This window comes from Pleurodeles waltl, chromosome 10, assembly GCF_031143425.1.
Source record: "Pleurodeles waltl isolate 20211129_DDA chromosome 10, aPleWal1.hap1.20221129, whole genome shotgun sequence".
NCBI lineage: Eukaryota > Metazoa > Chordata > Amphibia > Caudata > Salamandridae > Pleurodeles > Pleurodeles waltl.
In genome coordinates, this window is record NC_090449.1 from 161,440,723 (window position 1) to 161,465,147 (window position 24,425).

Below are 24,425 nucleotides of genomic sequence, written 5' to 3' on the forward strand. Positions count from 1 at the left end.
CCCCCCGCATTCATACACACACGTAGACACCACACACATTCACACAACACCCCCCCTCCGGACGATCAACGTACCTGCTTCGGCGAGGTGGCAGTCCGGGAGGGGATGGGTCCCAGCACTTTCCACCACTGTGCAGGAAACTGCCGCGCTGTATTGTGGATCGTAATACAGCGGGTGGTGCCCTGTTGGTATGGCGGTGCCGGCGGTGTAAAGTGTCTCTATTACGACATCGGCCAGGCCAGCGGTGTCAGATTTCCACCCGAAATGGGGAGGAAATCGGCATGATGTTGTAACAGGGAGGTCTTTGGACCACCAGCACTGACAGTCTTTTCGTGCCCGCGGCCTTTCGAAAAGACCGCTGAAGTCATAATGAGCACCTCAGTGTTCTTAGGCTCCAATATGTACCATCCAAGCAGCTTTCAGATCACAAGATGGTCCTTTATTGTCACTTTTTCATTAAGGAAATACGCACATATCAGCCTCAGGCAATACTGATGTTCCAAAAAGCAGGAATTAACTCAGGGCACTTCAGTCTTGTTTGTACAATACATCACAGTCCCAAATGTTCCAAAAGAGAAACTATTTCCCATTCTGCTAGGAAGAACGAGGCTTACCTGAGTGCGAGTTGATTTTATTCTGAAAACAGAGCAGGCATGATTTAAGAAAATAACTCCAATGTGTTATGAATGTTAATGGACCTGTGGAACACTATTACAGATTGCTTCTGCTTTGGAATCTGTGCTGTGGTGTAACTATGCCCATGTCCCAGTTTGAACATAATACTGTCACAGAGTTTGCCCCTGCACATGCCCCAAGATCCATAGCATCTAAGTGTGGGGTGACCTTTGGAGGTGAACCCAAGGCCCATTTTTCAAATCCAAGACAAAAAAGTTTCTTATGACATGAAATTAGGCATAAAAGGGCAACAGCTCCATTCATTATGTCAGGCAAGGTAATAATATCAAAACTGATCAGTGACAACACCGGAACAAACTTGGTGGATGAACAATGTTAACTTTGAAGGACTTGGACAACCCCCCGCAGACGGCTACAGAGAGAAGTAAGTAAAGTATCCTTTTTTAAATCTGGGGGCACTGTCATACAGGCTTTAAAGAAGAGGAAATCATTTCTGAACACAGACCTAAATGATGAAAGGAAATTTGTTGTCACCAACCACTTTCATGTCTTTACCCTAAGGGTTGAGCACATGGAGATTCTTCCTCCATGATCTAAAACAAAATAACAGTATCCAAGCAATCACCACTCATGGCTACAATATTCTTTCACTAGCCAACCTGTTGAGTCCTTTAGACAGTGACTTATTGATGAGCTTCATAAGAATGTGCCAGGTATTTAACAAGCATTGGCAAAGTCAATAGTATATGTCTATGTGAAATCTATTGGCATTGTCAGTGTTTTTTTACATGCTGCACAAAAGAGCAAGGGCGGGAAGAGGGTGGTGGTGAAGGAGAGGCACTGCAGACACATGCACTTTGCAAGAGTGCACACCGAAAATTTACAAAAGAGTACTTGCAGGAGCCTGCAGTCAGTGAAAAGACACTGACCGCAGACAGGAAGCTGTATTTGATCCATGCCCCACGCAGGGATACACAGTGAAGTCCAAATACTAAGTAATGGTAAGTAATGGGAGGGCTCTAAGCCCATTTTAAGATTTTTTTTTACTTACGAGATTTCGCAAGCACAAGCTGTCCAGGTAAAACCTAGAAACACGTTTAACCAATAAATTAACACAAGAGCCCAAGAAGTCACTTATGGGCTCACTTTACAGGACAATGTAGACATGTAATGTAAATGAACTAAAAAGTATGAATTTGTACTATTTACTCTGCATATACATAACACGTCAGTTTTATTGCAAACTATCACTCTCTATTTAAGAGGGAAGCAATTCACATTAGAAGAAACATAAAAACAAGATACACTGGAGTTATTTAAAAAAATAAAAATAGGAGACTGTTTGCAGTAAAACAAAACTGCAAATTTGAGTTTTGCAGATAATTTTACAGATAATACCAAAACATTGAGCACTTAGATCATTTTGGTTTCCAGTAAGCGGGGTGCAACAAAACAAAGGGTAGATCCAAAAACTGTAGACCCCAAGCATGGGCATTCCTAAACATCCCATAGATCTCGGATGGAGGAAAGGACAGTTCTGCAGGTAACCATGGCTGGAGTCATGAATGGTATCACGTAGTCCACTCTAGCCAATGTGCATGGACTTCATCTCAAGATCCCAAACAACTCAAAGATCATCCATCACTTGTCATCAGGGGAAAAAAAGTTGATTTTATAGAAAGACTTCCACTGCGTCACATATGCACTGGGTTGATGTAATTGCGGGGAAAGGTTCCCACTCTGCCACCGATCCGCCCCTTCCACCAGTTGGGATCGGAGCACTCCAGCACCTCGATGATGTCTCCTCGGTTGAAGGGAAGCTCCGTAGCGTCCTGGGAGGCAAAGTCAAACTGGGCCTGGACAAACTTGACTCTTGGCTGAGGGACAGAAAGAAACCAGGTATAAGATGAAAAAGGTTTTAAACAGCCTGGCAGCTCAGGAAAGTCAATAACATATTTGCAGGTGCATAGTGACACACAAATCTATTGATGTGCACTACTATATGTTTTGCTAAGTTTTTTTATTGCATGTCTTTGTCTTCCACATTGGGCTATGTGCTTTACAGAGCTTCACAGGAAGTGTTTGATGGTTCAGTGACCACATTAACAACTAAAGGCTAAATGGAGTACACCAATTCTATGCAAGATTAGCTGCATGGGCAGTTTCATGCTGGCCAAACACTGTTTTCACACAAACATCCACATTTAAATGTTAAAATGCATGAAATGAGACCCGTGGATATTAAGCGGGGTTAAGAAATTAGGACCATATGTACATAGCATTTTGCATGTCGCAAACAGCGAATCGCGCCGTTTGTGACGTGCAAAATGCACTTTGGTATGTTCAGACCTATTTTTGCGATTCGGTAAACTATTTACCGAATCGCAAAAAGGGATTGTGAGTCGCAATTAGGAAGCGGTGTTCCCTTCCTAATTGCGAGTCACAGTCCCATGTATGATTGTTTTGTGACCGCAAATGCGGTCACAAAGCAATCGCAGTTGGCACCAGTGTCAAACTGGTGCTAACCCACTCGCAAACGGGAAGGGGTCCCCATGGGACCCCTTCACCTTTGTGAATGGCAGTAAAAACATTTTTTCAGAGCAGGCAGTGGTCCCACAGACCACTGCCTGCTCTGAAAAAATGAAAAGGAGCCTTTTCATTTTTTGTTTTTGAAATGCATTTCGTTTTCCTTTAAGGAAAACGGGCTGCATGTCAAAAAAAAAAAACTGCTTTATTTAAAAGCAGTCACACACATGGTGGTCTGCTGTCTCCAGCAGGCCACCATCCCTGTGAGGGCGGCCATTCCCAAGAGGGTCGCAAATTGCGACCTACCTCATGAATATTCATGAGGTAGGGCATTTGCGACCCACTTGCGAATTGCAAACAGTGTCATTGACACTGTTCAACATAAGGTTTTGCGAGCCGCAAATCGAGAGTCGCTCTGACTCGCAATTTGCGAGTCGCGAATCCAATCTTTCGTACATGTAGCCCTTGTGAGGGCGGCCATTCCCAAGGGGGTCGCAAATTGCGACCTGCCTCATGAATATTCATGTGGTAGGGCATTTGCGACCCACTTGCGAATTGCAAACAGTGTCACTGACACTGTTCAACATAAGGTTTTGCGAGTTGCAAATTGAGAGTCGCTCTGACTCGCAATTTGCGAGTCGCGAATCCAATCTTTCGTACATGTAGCCCTTAGTGATATAGTGCCAGATGTAGGAAGCTCCGATTCACAAAATCGGATGCAGAACGGTGTCCCAGACACCGTCTGCGATTCGCTATGGGGTCGCAAAGACCCACCTCATTAATATTAATGAGGTGGGTCGCATTTTGCGACCCCATAGTGAGTCCCTGCACTCACAGGGATGGTGGCCTGCTGAAGACAGCAGACTTCCATGTCTGTGACTGCTAATGAAATAAAGCAGTTTCTTTTTTTATTTTGCAGCCCGTTTTCCTTAAAGGAAAACGAGTTGCAAAATAAAAAAAATAACGAAACCATTTGGTTTCGTTTTTTCAGAGTAGGCAGTGGTCCATTGGACCACTGCCTTCTCTGAAAAAACATTTTGGGCAACATTCACAAAGGGGAAGGGGTCCCATGGGGACCCCTTCCCTTTTGCGAATGGGTTACCACCAGTGTGACACTGGTGGTAACTGCGAATTGCTTTGCGACCGCATTCGCGGTCACAAAGCAATTTAGCATTGCGATGCGAGTCGCAAATAGGAAGGGGACACCCCTTCCTATTTGCGAGTCGCATTCACAATTTGCGGGTCAGTACCGACTCGCAAATTGTGAATGTGCATCGCGAAGAGCATTTTGCATGGCGCAAACTGCGATTTTCGCAGTTTGCACCATGCAAAATGCTTGCTACATCTGGCCCATAGCTCTCTAACCATTTGTCCGTGGGGACCCTTGGATAACAAGCCTCTATCTCTCAATGGAGTAATGTTGAAATAATTGCAAATTTCGAAACTAAGCTCTACCAAGTGCTCCTACTGCTAAAACCCAGAAAACTCTTTATACAGAAAAAATACTTCCTGCATTTTTTTAAACGAAAACACCGACATCCTCACTTAGATGCTACAGGAAATAATTTTTTCAGTTATGTTATCAATTTTAGGTGATAAAAAATACATTATGTGAAACCTTGTCTACACTTGGGTGGCAACTAACTTTGGAATACTGTTTCCCTATAACGATTACACAGGTGTATCTGGTCTCATTAACCTCACACCCCTCAGCATCTTCTCCCTCTATATTCATTAGAGATCACTGTACTTTGTCCCAGAGGTGGCATTCAAGCCTACATATTAGCATTAAAGAGTAACTATTGAGTGAAATGTATCCTACATTTTACCAAGGGCCATAATAATATGGTAATACAGTGGTATTGGAGGAGGCTGTCTAAATGGTCTGCTCTTGGTTTAAATATAACATAGCCACCTTATTACAATTAAAAACAAGCATTGGCAAGCCCAGTATGTCTGATATTAGCAGTCTGGTGAATAGTTAAAATGTCTTTATTTTGTTATTTCAAATATATGCCTGAAAAGTAAAAAAAAAAAAAATTCATCTCATATACGTGGTGGACATATGCATGCAATCAAATTCAATAATAAATATCCATCAATTATCATTTTAAAATAACAGTGCAGCTACCTAAGAGGCAGATTTGCTTAGAAAAGGTATTGAACACCCTTTTGAGCTTTAAAGCACATCACAGGTAAAGACGATCCTTATTGACACAAACGGTAGACCACATTGCATTAAAAGCCCAAAAACCGGCTCCCTCTCTGATCACTTGTAGACATATGCTCGTCTTTGACCCTGTACGTCGTTCTGCTGGAATATGGCTAGTATTGGGATATAAAAATACCACATACATACATCCATCGATGCACACAAAGAAAGAGTACAGTCGACTTTGAATTACTGCAGCCTGAACACACAGGTTAAACACACAAGTATGTCTAAAAATAAAAAAGAATAATAATGGATGCAGAATGGAGGAAATAGCAAGCCTAAGCAAGGCCGAGTATAGGCACTGAAGGTCACTTCTTTCTATGCACATATAATCAGGCAAAATGATGTTGCTTACAGTGCAAGATAGCCAATGGTTGAAGTAGGCTGATCCATTGCTCTATGCTGTAGATTGTGATGGGCTTGAAAATGTGTATGGCGGTCGAGCAGGCCAATAGTTAAAGAAGGCTGACTCAAAGCACCTCTATGCATATATATATATGCATGTCTTTGTATTTATTTTTCCACTATGAGCTAACAAATAGCTAAAGCTGTCTCAAGCCAGACCTATAACGTGGGAACAGAAAACAGCTTGGCAACTATAGGCTAATCAGCCTGATTAGCATGGTGAAAAAACTTGCTGAAATACATTTATTTCAGAAACTGACGGAATCACAAACCGGATATCAAGTTATGTCCACAACATCATGAAAAAAACACCCAAACTTTCGACAGTTCAAAAAAATAGTGTTAATAAGCTATGTGTATTAAAGGAACTAGATCTACTGAAAAAAAGAAAAACTACTCAGTACACGGTCGTGATACGCCCAGTCACTATTTTCTCTCCCTTTGCACAACTGACAGCACACACTGCCAGTGTCGTGTCTCTTGGTAGCCCCTGAGGGCACTTTGGCTTGTTGTCATATTGTTTTGTTATTATAGTTGTTGTGTTATGATATGGTTGTTCTGTTGAGTGGTGTGCTTTGTTTTAATATGTTCTGTTGTGTAACTGTGCCTACGTTTTTAAGTGCATCGTGCTGCATTTTTGTTTAGTTATTTTGTTTTTGATGTGTGTTCTTTTATTGTTGCTTATGTATTTTCCCACAGCCTCTAATTCCTAGCCAAAAGGCAGCACCATCCATAAAAGTTCAAATCAGAAACAAACGTTTACCACTTCAGCGGGTGGAAACATGTCATACTCTAACTCTACAACACTTCAGGACCATCCATCAACCTAAAACATGAAGCAGAATATGTCTGTTTCTGTCAAAGGCGACCCATTTCGGAGAAATGTCTTACGATCTGAGATGATGGAGGTTTTTTGTTGCTTCTGACGGTGGGCAGTGTCAAATGCAACTGCTGTCTGGTCTGAATCCAGATTTTCCAGAAAAGAGTCACAGTGAGAAAAAATAGAGCAATGCCAACTTGAATGAAAAAGATCATTCTGAAGCAATGTGATTTCGATGAAAATAACATTGAATCAAATGAATTTCAAGCTAATTGAATCACAAAAAAACAAAAGACAATTAGGGTGACAAACTGGGCGGGAGTTGGTTGAGTGACAGCCGGTACAGAACACTAGCAAAGCAGACGTCGAACGCGACGGTTGAAAACGAGCTTCAGCCTTAACCAATAGCGTAGCCGCTACTCTATGAGACCAAAACTCCAAGACCCATTGTTCTTTCTCTCAATGAGTCTCGGTCCTCGGACACCCTTTTTCTTTAACCTTCTAGAACTGTATTGCAACCAATATTTAACACGTGCACAGCTGTAAACCTATGTAAAAGGAAGATTCCAGTGGCAGTTCTAGTTTGGCAATATTGAATTCCAAGACCTTTTATTTCACTGTTTCCCAGATTTCGGTTTCTTTGCAATTATTCCGAAAAGTATAAAACGTTTTGGCCACGTCCGTGGTCACGTTTGAAGCTTGCAGGCTGCTAATAACGCGATTCCTGCTAACCATGTGCAATAGGCCATTATGCAGTGTATGATAAGCATAGGTTTACAGGCCTCTGCGACCTGCTTGAATTCATCAGTGAAGGTCAGAGGTAAAGAGAGTAGATCCTGCATGGTGGGAGTGAGTGGGGGTGAGAGACTCACTCGATTTTCTAAGCAGCAAGGAAGTTAACAGAAAAAAACAGTGGCTCCTGGTGCAGAATCAGCAAGAGTGGATGCAGATCACCGCTGATGTCCTTAGCAAGACGAGACCATTGCCTGACTAATCTCAACACTCTAGCACTGAACTTGAAAACTAGAGGACACAACATTGACCATCAGGCTGACGGATGTCTATTTAACGCAAGTTATTATGCCACTGACTGGATCTCAGCCAGCTCTCCGATCTGATCACTTGTGGTGGAGAAATCCACAGTAGTGAATCCATTCACACCTGCCAGGAATCGTTTTGCGAATTGCTGGCAGGTGCACATTAAGGTATGTTCTAATAGAAACGTAAGTTTATGTACAAACATACCTTTGTTAATCGGCAGCCTTGACTTAAAAAAATGTGTTCTATTCTTTCTATTGACTACCAGATTTGAAAAATGACCTTAGCCTATTTCTTCTGCCGCAGAATATTGTGGAGGGTTCTTCCTGCCTGGAAACTGCTGAGCTGATTCTGCTCCTCTGGGTTCTCACTTCAGTTTTAGAAAATAATTTTAGCTTGTCCTACTCTCGGGCTCTCTTAGACACCTACAAGTAAAGACACTTACAAGTAGTTCAAATTGTGACCACTCGCCATGTCCCTCGAGCCCATAATTATAACTCCACCACCAGCCTCTTAAGTCATTTGTCAGAACAGTTGGCCATGATGTCTACAAACAAGATTCAAGAGTTCTGTTCCTCACTATGGCGAAGAACTAAACATGTTGTCAAAGTACTGGAAACAACAAGAAAGAAAAACTGATCAGCTTACAACCTTTTTACAATATTACCCCACTGAAGAGTGGCAAAACAGTTAGAACACAATAAGTGATTACAAAAAGCAAAACTCTAGCAAGTACAGCTGTATGCGTCTGTATCTTACAACAGATGTAACCTTAGTGCAACATGGTTGTTTATCTTCTAGTGCATATCTTTAATATCATATTCAGTGCTATGAAAGTGATAAATAACAATACAATACAAATTGTCCTAAATAAGGATTGCCTAGTATAACCTATTACAGCAATGTTTTCTTGCTCACACTGAAAAACCTGTTAACCAGAAATCCTGAGACGTGAAGCGCCTCTGCACCAGAGGTGAGGATTTTGAAAATTGCTGCTTCTGTAGAAGTTGTGTTGCTATGTTGACACTTTGGAAGGATGTCTACAATTGTTCTCAAGGCTTACCCTTGCACATGCTCACTGCAGTACCAAAACCCACAGGCATGTGACTGGCTCTAGAAGCTTCTGTCTTAGGATATAAATGTATACCTCGCCTCTCCGCACAGCACACCACTACTTAGAAGATGCTGTGGGACCCCTGCTCCAATCCTGCTGCCTGCTTCAGCTCAGGCCAATATCGCTTTGCTTGCAGCCAGGCAGGTCGCTGGTTCCAGCCCAGCCTTACTGCTCGTTGGTCATAGTCTGATGCTAAATATGTCAGAAATATTGGTTGTTGTCGCTGTTTTTACCTGCGCCTTTTGCCTTTTGTTTACCGTTGTGGCCTTTTGCTTCATCTCTGTCTTTGTTGTGGCCAGGGGTTGACGGTTGCCATTGGCAACCATCTCTCCACTCCCTGTGCCTTCTTTTCCTGTCTCCCACCTCCCCTGCTAGCCCCTCCTCTTTTGCCACCTCCCAGGACTAATAAAGGAGGCCGGTGTGTGACCTCCAGTCAAGTAGCCTAGACCCCGTTCTGCACTCTCACTACCGCTGCCCGCTCCATCTCAGGCGATAATGTCTTGCCTGCTGCCCGTGAGGTTGCTGGTTCAAGCCCAGCCCAGCTGCTTGTTGGTCACAGCTGGTGCTAAATATCTTGTTGTTGTTCTCACTGTTTTTTCCTGCTGCTTTTTGTTTTTGCTTCATGTCTGTCTTTGTTGTGGCCAGGGGTGGACGGTTGCCATTGGCGCCCATCTCTCCTGCTCCCTGCGCCTTCTTTTCCTGACCTACCACCTGCCCTGCTAGCCGCTCCCAATTCCCAGGACCACTAATGGAGGCTGTATGCTTGACTGTGCAGCGGGTGCACCAAAAACAAGCCTGCCTGCACCAGTCCATGCCCAGCACCAGAAACCCTGGTACAACACCTCTCCAGAAGTACTCATTCACGGCTCTCCTCGCACTTAACCCAGGACGCAATGCCAACCATTCTCATGCACGCACTGCTGTTTCACAGCCAGCCTTAACAAAGCAGCCACCAATTCCCCAAAGCCAGCCACCAACAGCAACCCCCAAAACACCGCAGATGTCTCCTAATCAACACCAGATTCCCATGTAAACATGCAATCGAAATCTGGGACATCATCTCAACCCTCACCTCCAACAATACCTTCATCACGGAAACCTGGATCACCCCCGCCTCAGCCCCAGACATCATCACAGCTATACCCCGGCTACAAAATAAAACACCACAACCGCACCAACAGACAGGGAGGGGGCATTGCCATCATACATAAAGAGTCCATCACCTGCACCATCACCAATTATAAAACCTTGCATTCCATGGAACATATGAATTTCCAACTCCAAACCAGTGACGATACCACATTTAAAGGCATCCTCGAATACAGACCTCCAGGTCCAAGAACTAGCTTCAGCCACAACATCAAAGAATTCATCGCCCTGCTCGCCATCGAATCCGAGAACTACATCTTTCTGGGAGACCTCAACTTCCACATTGATTACACCACAGATGCCATCTCCACTGACCTGCTAAAAGATTACACAACATCGGCTTAAATCAACTGATTACCGACCCTACACACAGAACAGGACACACCCTAGCCCTTATTTTCACTTCCAGTAAAAGAGTCAGATACACCCACACCTCGGAACTCACCTGGTCGGACCACCTTGCAGTACACTTCAGCATTGCCATACCCCACCACATTATCTCAAACCACCGCAGCCACCCTCCAGCGGATGATCCAAAGTTCACCCAGCAGCTCTGGACCGATGCTCTCAGCAACAGACGTCCCAAAGTCATCGACAATGGGGATCAGACAGTAGAGAATTTTACAAACTGGATACCAAAAGCAGCTGATCAAGTCGCCTCTCTCAAGAAAGCTAACACCCACAAAATCACAAAACAAGCCAGCTGGTACACACCGGAACTGTGGGAGGAGTAGTGCCAGTGCAAACAGCTAGAGAGAAGATGGCACACCACCAAAAATCTCACCGACAAAGCAACTTTCAAATCAGCCCTCAATGCCTACCACGGCCAGATCAAAACCACCAAAAAAGTTGCCCTAACACGCTGGTTTGAATCCTGCAACAACAGAACAAAATAACTCTTCTCCATTGTCAGACAGTTTGCCTGCCCACTGTCAGTCAAAAACTCCCCTACCCCCTCACAAGAACTCTGGAAGGCCCTAGCAGAACACTTCCACAAAACATAGAAATTATTTACAAAAACTAAGGGCCCCAGCCCCAGGAATCTCTCCTCTTTTCTTCCTAAACCACCGCTGACCACCCACTGCACACAGGGATCAACTCAGTGCCCCAATCACGGCCGACATCATGAGCTTCATCCAATCTGGGGCTCCCACCGATCCCTGCCCCCTCAAAATTTTCAACCTCGGAAGAGACGATTTTAGCCACCAGCACACCACAATCATCAATACATCACTCACCACAGCCACTTACCCGAAAACCTTGAATCACACCGAAATTAGTCCCCTCCTCAAGAAACCCTCGGCAGGCCCCAGTGAGTTGCAAAACTACCACTCCATTTCCCTGCTCCCGTTTCCTGCCACAGTCCTGGGGAAGGCCATCAACCTCCAACTCACAGAACACAGAGAAACAATCTGTTTGACCCCTCCCAATCAGGTTTTAGAGCCAATAACAGCACTGAGACATCTCTGATCAACACAACGGATGACATCCGTACTCTGCTCGACAGAGGAGAAACAGTTGCCCTGATCTTATTAGACCTATCCGCCACCTTCGACACCAGCGCCCATCACACACTCATTAACCAACTATGCCAGATCAAAATTATACACAACGCACTCAGATGGATAGCATTCTTCCTCATGGGACGCACCCAGAGAGTCTGACTCCCCCCCTTCACCTCACAAACCAAGCACACCATATGGGGAGTCCCTAATGGATTTTCACTTAGCCCCACCCTCTTCAAAATTTACAAGAGTCCACTAGCAGACATCGTGAGAGCCCACAACATCAACATCGTCTCCTAAAGTGACAACACTCATCTCATCTTCTCGCTCTCAACAGACCCCACCCTAACAAAGGGAAACTTCCACAAATATCTGAAAAGTGTCTCCACCTGGATGAGAGAAAACTGCCAGAAACTGAACACGGATAAAACAGAGGTGCTGATATTCGGGAAAGACCTGACCTCCTGGAACGATTCCTGAAGGCCAGGAGAATTAGGACCAGCCCCAACCACGAGGAACCATGCCAGGAACTTCGGCATAATCCTCAATGAGACAAGTCAATGCTATCTCCTCCGCTTTTTTCCACATGCTCTACATACACCGCAAGATCTTCAGATGGCTACCCCTGGAAACAAGGAAGACAGTCAGGCAAGCCCTATCACAAGCCGCCAGACTAATGCAATGCACGCTATGCAGGCACCAACACCGAACTCCTGCAGAGACTCCAAACAACCCAGAACGCAGCAGCCAGACTAATCCTCAACCAACTGAAGTGAACACACATCACCAAACACCTGAAGGACCTCTACTGGCTCCCAATCCACAAGAGCTTCCTGTTCTGTCTCTTGACCCATGCATACAAAGCCCTTTACAACCTAGGACCCTCGTACCTCAACCACTGCCTGAACCTCTACCACCCTCTCAGGAACCTTCGCTCCGCACACCCCCCTAGCAAAAATCCCTCAAATTCACAGCTACCACACAGAAGGAAGCGCCTTCTCCCACCTCACCACCAAGGCCTGGAACAATTTCCCACTGCACCTCCACACTACTGAATCATCACAAACCCACTTAAGAAAGGGGCTGAATATCTGGATCTTCAAATAACACCATCAGCAAGCACCTCGATACCCGCTCAGGTAACAAGCTGTGCTATACAAATACAGAATGATTAACTGATTGACTCACAGGTTTCTTTTAATAAATACAATTTCAGATTCAACCGAAATTCGAAGCTAGAGTTTTCTTATACAGGAGGAAGGGATTTACATTTCAGCATCAGACTTTGACACAGAGCAAGAGGACGAAAGCAGAAAAAAAGAGAAAGCAGGGGAGAGAGGGCTAGTAAAAAGATGTGAAATGGAGAAAGCAAGGCTGAATAAGGACCTGGAAAAGGAGCATAAAGAGAGAGAAAGTGTAGGTTACTGGACGCTAAGGCAGCTATGGTAGTATGCTACTCTTCGATTCAGCAGCACCGGCGGAGGAGAATAAGAGTCTGGTTGAGATCTTGGCGGATGAGTTACTCTGTCCCAATGGTGACAGATATCCCGCCACCGAAATGTAAATCCCATTATATACTATAGGATTTAGACTTCGGCGGACGGGATGTCCGTCATCGTGATGGAGTAACTCGTCCACCAGGATCTTAATCAGGCCCCAAGTTTGCGCCGCTGCCCTTATCTATTTAGTTTTTAGCACTCTCAGCCTAGACAAGTTGCCCGGCCAGACAGTTTTGGTTGGAGTGCAGCCTGTTGTGTGCAATGTGCTTGCCCAAGGTAACAACTAATGACACTGGGCGTCTTCCTCTCTTGCTTGATTTCGGCTTCTGTGTAGATTTTGCAAACTCAGTTGTCTGAACAAACCCCACCTTGCGCTTCTCTGGCTGGTGCACGCCCGTCTTAATGCACGCGCCTCCGCCTCTGTTTTACTGCAGAACGAACTCAACCCCAGTGTCTGAATGACTTATCCTAACGCGGCCAAGTACAACACACACAACTATAAGAATTATTTTCTTAATAAGTAGGAACACTATTACTTTAAAAGTTTCACTTTTGTTCAGCTTTGGCCTGGTTCTCGAGCTGCGTTCAATATTATTTCATTTCGGTTTTCAGGAGTGTATTTCTTTTCAGCTGTAAGAGCCAGTAGGTCTGGGTGTAAGGTGTTTTCGCAGCACTATAGCGCCCTGTGCTGCCACATCTTGAATGCAAAGGACCAACAGATACGAAAAAGGTTACGCATGCTTGTATGATGGTGTGTATGTGTGATTTTATACACGTGTATTTTTACAAATATAACAAGGAAGAAATCGCCCCAGCTTGCTCAAATGCAAATTTCCTTTGCTTGTGTGGCTGTTCAAAAAACCCGTGGTTCCTTCCCTTTTGGCTTAGTTCCTGTCTTGTGCCCAGGAAGCTGAATCCACCCAATTTAGAAAAACACATCGCACAGTTTATAACATTTGACCATGCACTGTAACATGGCACTGGCTGTTAACTGTATAATCCCCCTCAGATGAGGGCAACCCACACTGGTCCTAATTAGGAGCAAGTCTGGACTGGAAACCAGAATACGCCCTGGCAAAATTGTTTAAACCAGGTCCCACGACAGACGTGAAATGGGACAAAAGGGGGAGGTGGCCGGAAGTGATATAGGACCACGGCTGTGGGAGCACAACTGCCCCGTCTGCTGCTCACCCATTTGTTATTTGACCAGTGTCGGATAATGCCAATATAAGAAGGGTCAGCCCCATTTTTTAAAACATTTAAAACATTTTTAAGGGGCTATTGTAAAAACTGCATGATTTGGTTAAAAGTGGTATTTTCAAGATGAGTCCAGCGAAGGAATGACAGAGAGAACTAAAATAATGTGTTCCAAAAATGCATTTAATAGATTTAATGGGCCTACTAAAACGTTGATGCCAGGAGGATCGAATGTGACCTTACTTGTGTGATAATTACAATCTACTCAGGTCAGCTATCTTGGCTTCAGGGACACACAATACACGCGGGATGCATTCATATCAGTGAAACTTAGAGCAAGATTTATACTTTCTGATGCAAAAGTGTGCAAACACAGTTTTGCGTCAAAAAGGTTAGCGCTGACTAATGCCAATTTTTAACCCTTGTTGTAAGGCAAAATGACGTTAACGGCGGAAAAATGACTCTAATCTGGTTTACGACATGTAAACACGTTTCAAAACAGAAATGCACCAATATTGCCTGCAATAGCGTCAAATACAGATGCAAACAGAGAAAACAGTGCAAAGGAGAGGCAAAATGGATCCAGGAAGCCAGGAGAGACCCCATTCAACCCGGGACAAGCCAGGATGACACAGACAAGACCCAGGGGAGGGAGAAGAAAAAGAGAAAGTGTTGTTTCAGCAAAGAGGAGCACAAATACTGGTGAGAGAGGTGACAGAGCATCAAAATCAACTCTTCATCACCTCAAAACTGCCAGTTGGAAGGAGCAGATAATGGATAAGATAAAAAATGTGGCACGGGTCCGGAGAACTGTAACTGAGTGCAAGAAACGCTGGCATGACTGCAAGCAAAGGACAAAGTTAACAAGCATTTTCAATGCAACGGGTCTCGTGTTTGTTCGCGTTAGTGGCTAAACACCGGAATAGCCCTGACGTATGCATGCCTTTCACAAATGAAAGCAAGCAGTTTTTAAAAGGCAAACCCACAAACCAATGTAAGTGACTGACGTGGCAGGGGTGTGGTTTCAAGCCCAAAGAGAGGAACAGTAAGGCAGCACTGAAAATTGGAGGTGGGAGGCGAGCACCACAAGTGGACTTGGACAAGATGGAGGAGATGGTTACAGCGGTCATCCCGGAGGAAATCTTCACTGGAATTGCAGGACAGGACAGCACAGACTACCAGGAAACACCACAAATTCACAGTAAGTTGCATGGGGGAAATTTATGCTAAAATGTTAAGTGCAAGAAGGGGGATGCACATAGGACTCACACATTGCATGTCAAAGGAGCGCAGAGGGCCACAATGCACATTAAGCAAGTTGCACCATGCTGACGTGAGCTACAGATGTACCTATGCCTTGGTAGTGCCATGCACCATGACACATACACAACCTTGATATACGCTGAACACCGGGCCTAAATACCCACATGTACATATGCAGCACATGGGATGGATGGCATGTATAATCACTGTGCCTCTGGTTGTGTCATCACAACATCCCTTGCATTTAGTCATATCAACACCACCAACACGACCAAGACCCCAGAAACCAGGTAGTCAGTCAATACCATTCCCGGGGTTACGTCATAGTAGTGTCCCTTGCAGTAACACCTTGCAACTGCCTTGCCTCATTGCCCAAATGCATGTGTGCTGCATCTCACAGCACACAAGTCACTGCAACTGTCTCAACAGTACCCAGACATGTGCCGGTAGCACCACTACAATGCACTTTGACAACACATCCACATGAGGCAGCCACCACTCCATCATGCAGTCAGTGTGTCCCCTGGGTGCATGGAACAATTAACTGAACAGGCGTTGGGGGAATAGCAGGCTGGACCTGTATCATTGGTAACATGCCACTACCCATCCCAACTAAACTGAAGTAGTGTTGAACCACACATCTTGATGCTGAACTGAAATGTGCCACTACAGAAAATATGTACCACAGATAGCAAACAGTAGGTCACAACAGTCACAGGCTGAGCCCACAACTACTGTGACACATCCATGTCAGACACATGGGAATGGGGAAATAAACACACACATACAACACATGGGTTACTGTGAACATAATGGCGTATAATTCCAAAATGATGGGTGGGGGATGGTGCATGGGCAAGTCCGGTGTTGGGAAGACTGTCAGTGCAGTGTACCCTGTTGCCAGTATGAGTCACACGTTGGGGTGACGGCTAGAAATCCTTCTGTTCATGGTAGCTCTGTAGGGCAACGCATACATCCTTGCACGATGGTGCAAGGATGTCTGCGATTGGGCTGGCAGCTGAATTTTGCACCAGCGCGGGTGACAACACAGGGATGCGCCGTATTCACTTACATACGGCACATCCCTGCGTTTCTAAAGTGACGCAGAGTAGCGCTGTCAATTTTTGCACAGCACTGCGCTGCACCACTTTTCCATAAGTCTGGCCCTAAGATGACAAGGAGCCTCAAACATCAAGTCAGTGACATATCATCTGCCACAACACAGATACACTGATAGATGATGGCTCTCCTGCGGATCTGCCTGTCCTGGAGTACACTGATGACCTGGATGACCAGCTGGCAACCATCAGCCAAGAGACCCTACAAGAAGTTCTTGTAAACCTCCAGACACCACCTCCAGTAGCAAGGAGGAGTACTGATGTAACAGACAACCCACAGGCCCCACTTAGAACCCCAATAGTACGACCTACCAGCACCAACACAGCGGAGGACTACGAGGACCCAGGGACCAGCTTTGAGAGGACATTGGTAGGAGTCCAGTGGGAGCTGGCCAAGGAGGTGCGGGTGGGGTTGCAAACTATGGCAGCCAGCCTGGAGGGGATGCGCACGTGCATGGTTATAGCTACTGCACAGACTGCAGCCAACCGACGCACACACTCCCCAATGCATGGAGTCCAGCAGTGTCTGAGGGACATAGATGCTGCCATGAGGGAGAGGCCACAACAACTGCCCTCCCAAACTGGCATCAGCGTGTTTGAGGACAAGGTGGATTCCATGCACCAGTATATGGTCTCCCTCAGGGCAGACATAGCCGCCTACCACAGGGATGTTGCTGCTACGCTCAAAAATCAGCAGCTCTTCCTTGCTGCAGTGATGCCATATGTAGATCCCCAGATGACAGCTGCTGGGAATTGGGAGTCCACATCTCCAACCACTGAAGTGTGTGTGGCCCTCTCTACCTCCCCACTACCACCATCAAGGGCAGAGGAGACACCACACCCATTGGATGATGAAGATGTGGAACAGATCATCTTCACCCATAAGAGTTCCTGGTAGCACCAGCCCATGCCACATGGGCAGTGTTTTCCTTTGTCCCGTGTTTGACATCATGCCAGTGTTAGCACTGTTGCAGATATGCACTCTTCACCAACACACTGTTGACCTTTCTGCTATGGACTGCAATTGTCTCTAACTTTTAAATTGGCAATTTATGTTCCCCTGCACTGAAAGACACTTTCCCCAAGCATGTTCCACGAGATGCCCCTCAACCCTGGACTTGTGTTGTGTCACAATTGGATGGATCCCACTAATGGGTCACAGACCTGGACATTGTAAATACTGCACCACAACACTTTTAATTAAACACTACCTACACAACGAGCATGTCTTTGTGTGTTGTGACACATCTACTACGCTTAGGATTTTGTAATGTGTGTAACATGTCTTTATTCACAGAGTGTCAGTACAAGAGTGCAGGAATATGAGGGGCACATATCTACGCACATGGTATCTACATGATGAATGTCGATGCTGGTCTCATCCCCTACAAGTAATTCACTTAGTAGGTCAAAAATTTTGAACACATGTATGCTTCACCCACTACATATGGCAGAAAGCTCACGGGAAATATCGTCAGCTGGGAGTACCAGTAGAGCAGAGTGGTGTGAAACAGAGGGACGTAACCTCTCCTGTAATTGCCAGTGGTCAGTTTAGTAAGATAGATATGAAATGTAGGCTGATGTCAGATTTCCCACAGTTCCCAACATTCCGACACAGGACCCAAACACTAACAGTTGAATTACCACACTTACCTGTCCAATACATGGTCAACATAGTCACCTTGAGTGGTGGGTATACTGGATGGCAGATGTACAGACAAGTAGATGTGTTGTAGCTGCCAATGTGACAGCTCAGTTGTAAGAAGGTGATGAACATGTCAAGAGAGGGATCTGGGGGCAGGACGGAATTTCTAGGCCAACACAAAACTTTCAATGTACATCCATGGGAAGACCCTGAGACCCAAGCATAAGACACATGGAGTAAGGGAGTACTCAAAGAATTTTAATTACAATTAAACTAAAATAAAAAGGATGAAGAACACCTATCCTAACCTAACTTAATCTAACCTAACCTAACTATACATAACCAACAAAGGACCCTAACTACTCTATGCTAAACTTACTTAACACATTTACCAACACACTCTAAACATTGGCCTCCAACCCCCATATCGCAAATATATACTACCTATATCAAAACAAATAAATATTTTTATATATATATTTTTTAATGTTTATATTTTTTTAATTTGTTTTATATAACATATAAATACCCCAACATCACCCCCCACCCACATAGTAAAATGTAAAAAGTAGAAAATTCACCCCCCAAACCTACTTATCCAAACTAAACTACTAACCTAATCAAACCTGACACTAACCGCCTAAAACCCACTACAAAACATTAAAACAAATGAGGAAGGAGGGGACTGAACTGGGGATGAGAGTCATTAAGTCAATCACAGATATGATAGAGTTAAAGTTACTTCTCCTAGCTTCACCTACACATATCTTGGGAGGCTGGAGAGAGTGGTGTTAAGAACAGTAATCACAGGCTTACTTTACAGGCCAGTAGTTAGATCAATGTAGCAGATGCAGTATTATTGTCTGGTGACATATCACATCCAACATAGTTTGTGACTACCCACCGTCATCTGCAAAAAATGTACACATCATGCCCTAATTTATTGTGCAGTTGTATGTTTTCATGTAATTGGTTGGAATGTGCTTGAATAAAACGTTGTAGAACGTTAGAAACAGTGCCTTACTGCATGCGTTCAATAGAAAATGAATTCAATGGGAAATCCTAAAGGACAGCTGTTTTAGGATAGTTGGTTACACACACATGAAACATCAAACTACAACTTATCCTCAACCATTAAAGTAAAAGATAGCCCAGAAATAGTCGTGCCCTCACACAAATAATATTTATATATGAACCACACCACTGATATTCTACTAGAACTAGCAGCACCAGTTGCTCACCCTTTGTTGCACAACAACCTAGGTGTAGGCGTGAAGGTGTTACTTCCTGTGTAGAGGTGAACCACTGTTATCAAGCTTAAAAAAACTAAAACAGTGTTACTGTCTCATCACTCTTGCCTCATCATTACCATTGTTTTGTTATGTCATGGCCATTGCTATATCATTGACATTGGTCACGACGAGGCAATGGGCAACATAATGCAACTTAAATCAAAAGTTCTTAATGAGATGATATTGGCGAGGTGATGGGTATGCACCTAAATAATGGATTAACATCAAAGTACCATGTTAATACTGTCTGCTCTATGGATTTCTCAACAAACATCTTGCAAACCTTGTACATCTGATGTGGGAGATTGAGGATTCTAGCAAATCAGATAATAAAACAAGGTTATGAGATATTATCACAGATAAACACATACAGAGTGGATTAATCGATTTCTACTAAATTACAACGTCTATTTTTATATTTTCATGTTAATGCTTAGATGTCTCGTATAAGTAAAGAGTGCTGCATCACAACGCAGATGGCACTCAAAAATTATTTAAATCTGTATTTTATTATTTTTTTAACAGACAAGACGATCTTAAGTGGCCAAGCTCGAATACATTCCAATACAAACAACTGGTGCCCTGTAACATCCAAATATGATAAAAATTATGGTGAATTACAAGTTTTTAAAAAAGTTATTTTGTGTTTTCTTATAGGAAGCAGCTTCTTTCCTTTTTTATATTATTTCACATTTGACAATTCGTGTTTTTTTTTGCATATCCTTTTATGTCTAAATTTGGAAGAACAAAAATTTCTTGGTGAAACGTAGGGCCATAATTAAAGTTTGGCAGAAGGGTCAGTCCATAATAAATGGGGCATATGTCCAATTTGCCAGATTACAGGAGCATTACAGTCTGTGGCGCTTGTAATGCGATCAACAGGATACCCATCCTGTTTTGACAGAGTATCGCTTAAATAAGGCCAATAATTTGGTGGGTAAAACCCATTATTTTGATTTAAAACTGAAACATGCAATTAAACTTGGACAGTAAAGATAACTCAAGTAGAAATGTGAATAAATGTATTCATAATCCCGATAATTCTTTTTAATTGCACATGTTTTGATGTCTTGACAATTCCAGATGAAAATAAAGCTATTCTGACTTTATGAGCATGCCAGCAAATGCTCTAAAGCAGGGCATTAGCAGCAAGGCCAAGATGGTGATCCTCTAGGACACATCTCCAGACTCTCTGCCCAGCCCAGATTTTCATTAGTGACATCAAGATCATTTTCTGTGCCTTGGGAAGTGGCAATGCACTGACTAGTTAGGCAAAAGCATACTGCTTGTGGTAGTCGGGCGAGGTCCCCCTGAAAGCATAGATATGGACAGCAATGGCTGCATAGTAGCCCACAAGAAAATATCAAAATGGCACTGGCCAGGTGCTCCCAAGTTGTGGCCCAGCAAGAGCTGGACAGTACCTTGTTGAGGGACTCTATGAATCGACCCAAGGGTCAAAGCAGTGAGAAGCTACGCAGCAAGGTGGCAGCCCCTGGTGGATGCTGTGCCTGGATTGGTTGCCTCTGAGGCTAGCACTACACAAGGCAATCAGGGCCAGAGAACCTGTCCGAGTGCTTCCTCCAGCAGGCACAGACCCAAAGAGACAGACTGAAGGTGGGCTGTGATGCCTCCTGGGCCGAAGTTACAAGGAGACAGTACTGAGCCCCTATGGTGAGTATTGGGGAATGAGGGAGGGCCATGCCTGCATTAATGCAAAGGAAATTGGCGGCTATAGCCTGAGTGCTTAATAAGGAACAAATAGCTGCCCAGAAGGATGAAGTCCCCACATAAGCCGTTTAACCCTGACAGAGCAAGAACAGCTAACATGCCAAAGGGGTCTATTGGCGTTTGCCCCTTGGGGACCCTGATTAACAAACAATGGGTGGTAAGCCAGGGATGCCCCTTGCAGATGATGGAAAGCGCTCCACGCCAGACCACAACATTGACTCACATGTGGGCCACTGATAAAAGACTTACCCTGAAGCATGAACACACTGTACTAAGAAGCATTTGGAGAACCCTCACAGAAGCTGACATGCGCACAGATCTCTAGCTATAACCCATGCTTCTGGCATTTGCACTTTTAATTGGACACAGGCCTATGTATTGCACTCAACACTCTCCAACACTTCAAATAGGAGTGATAGTGGTAGTGCTCCTCGCTTAGGACATCATGGCCTCAGGAAAGCATAAGAAGGAAACTATTGTCTGGGATATGCTGACCAGGGAAGCCCTGACTAAACCACACAAAGGCCTCAAGGAAACTTCGATGCCACACAGCATGGAGGGGGCACAAGAAGACCCAGCAACTGATGATGCAAGCAGCACCCCTCATGAGGGCCTTCATGGAATCCGTTTAAGGTCGCAGCCTACAAGACAGCACGGCTGTCTGGTTTGCTAAAGACGTCTCTGGAACTTTCAGAAACCTCACCTAGGAATTCATCCTGCTTGTTGATTACTGTTGGATTTGTGGTTTGTAACTCACCTTCTGGCTTTCCATTTGCTGGCTTTATTTATTTTAGGCTCTCCAGGTTTAGTTCGTCCCCCCTGTTGCCTAAACCATGTTTTCTGCATTCTTCCACAAACTCGCTTTCTTTTAACAGGCCTTTAAATCTTGTACTTATTTAGTCACATTTGCTGTCAAATGCTGTCTTCTAAAGGCGCTTGTTTCCTTTTTTTTGCCTGACTTCAATGTGAGAGGATTTATGTGACAATCTTGCTGGATACCAGGGCTAGAAAATAGTTTTTTTCTCACACACGACAACATTTAAATGAACTGCATAAGTATTTCAGAATATATCAGAATTATGAACGCAAAAATGAAGCAAATTTTTTGTTATTTCTGAAGTGTGTTGGAAGCAAATACTTTAATATGATCAAAACAAATCATTAAACTAGGTGATGCAATTTCCACACATTTTCATCTGTGCACTGTATAGTTTTATTAGTAAAACTGTATGTCTGTGCAAATGTAACGTCATTTCAATTGAAAATGTGTTGTCTATAATGGCAGTGTGCTACCACAACATGACTACTCCACTCTACAACACTCCACTGTACTTTGCACCAATCCACACCACTGCAATCCACTCTGCACAACTACACTTTACACCACTCAATGCCACTGCACACTGCACCACTCCACTCTACACCAATGCACTCTATGCCACTTCACGCTACGCCCCTCTACTCTACCCTTTACCACTCTACTCTATGCCGATGAACTCTTCGCCACTCTGTTCTACATCATTGCACTCTTCGCAACAGCACTCTACACCACTCCAGTCTATGGCACATCAATCTACTCTGTACAGCTCCACTCTACACCACTCTGAAACACTGCACTCTACCCACTACACTCTATGCCAACACATTCTACGTTAATGCACTTTACTTTGTGACACTCAACTCTATGCTCCCGCACTCTGTGCCAATCCACTGTACACAACTCTAATCTACTCTGGACCACTATACACTACACCATTACACTCTACGTAACTGCACTCTACCTTGCACCACTCCATTCCATGCCACTTCTCTCTACTCTGAAACACTCAACCTTATGCCACTGGACTCTACGCTACTTTAATCCACTCTGTGCCACTCCACTCGATGTCACAGCACTCCACGCCACTCTACTCTTAACCAATGCACTCTACGCCAATGCACGCTACACTTTATGTTATTGCACTCTATGCCACTGCAGTCTACTCTCCATCACTCTACTCTATGCCACTGCTCTCTTCGCCACTCTACACCACTGTACACCAGTGCACTCTGACACTCTATCCCGCAATAATGCTCTTTCCTCTACTGAACTCTATGTCACTCTACTCTGCACTACTCAACTCTACGCCACTGCACTCTATGGCACAATACTGTACTCTGCACCACTCTATGCTATTCTACTCTGCACGAATCTGTGCCACTGCACTCTATGCCATTCGACTGTACTCTGCACTCTAGGCCACTGGACTCTACTCTGTGCCACTGCCCTCTGCATCACTAACTCTATGACACTCCACTCTGCATCACTCTACGCCACTCTATTCTACACCACTGCACTCTATGCCACTGTACTCGATGTCACTGCACTCTACCCTGCGCCACTCTACTTTGTGCCACTCTACTCTGTGCCACTCCACTCTCTGCCACTCCACTCTTTGCCGCTCCACTCTGCACCACCGCACACTGCTATGCACCATTCTTATCTACGATGCTGCATTGTATACCACTGCATTCAATGCCACTGCACTCTACGTCACTATGCTTTGCAACACTCTATGCCAATACACCCATGCCACTGCAGTGTATGTGACTCCAAACTATATCACTCCAATATACAACACTCTCTGCCACTCCACTCTACAACACCCTACTGCACTCTTCGCAGTTACACTCTATGACACACCAAGCCACTTTCCCTATGCCACTAACTTTTAGCCATGCTGAAAAGCAGCCAGGCTGGAGAACAACATGGTTAAAACACATTGGCAATGCCAATGGCTCTTGCATAGGCAAGACCTATTGGCTTTGTCATTGCTCGTTGACTTTTTGAGGGCAGGTCTACTGACGGTGAAGCAAGGTCTGACTATGGAACTGAAAGATGTAAAAAGAGACCTCACTGACATTGTCACTAGAATTGTTTTGACAGTGAAAGACAGTGAACAGTGGATCGGCCCGAGAACAGGAAGCTAAAATATCAATACTAGAGATTCTCATCCTAAAAGAGCAATAACTAGATATACAGGCCCAATCAGAGGCTCTCATAGACATGACATAAGACAATGGGTCACGGTAAACAAAAAAGGTATCAGCATTGAAGATTACGTTTAGAGACTATTACAGCATATCCTCGCCGCCGATAACCAAGCAGAGATCACAATGAACAGAGTCCACAGGGTGGGCCACATTGGAGCAAGGAGTTCCAGAGCTCTGAATATCTCGGTCTGTCCCTATGACTAGGGTGACCATCCGTCTGTAAATTTCACTGACTCCCCATA

The 24,425-nt window shown here is 44.5% G+C and overlaps 1 protein-coding gene across 2 annotated transcripts in view; it reads right to left on the reverse strand.

Moving 5' to 3' along the window:
* Positions 1–423: 423 nt before the first annotated feature.
* GRAP (GRB2 related adaptor protein) overlaps positions 424–24,425 on the reverse strand; it is a 338,914-nt gene continuing 314,912 nt past the window's right edge. For both annotated transcript variants that reach the window (XM_069210114.1, XM_069210115.1), the window contains one exon: positions 424–2,513. In XM_069210114.1, the coding sequence (XP_069066215.1) occupies positions 2,331–2,513 (183 nt within the window). In that variant the 3' untranslated portion in view covers positions 424–2,330. The remainder of the gene's footprint in view (positions 2,514–24,425) is intronic.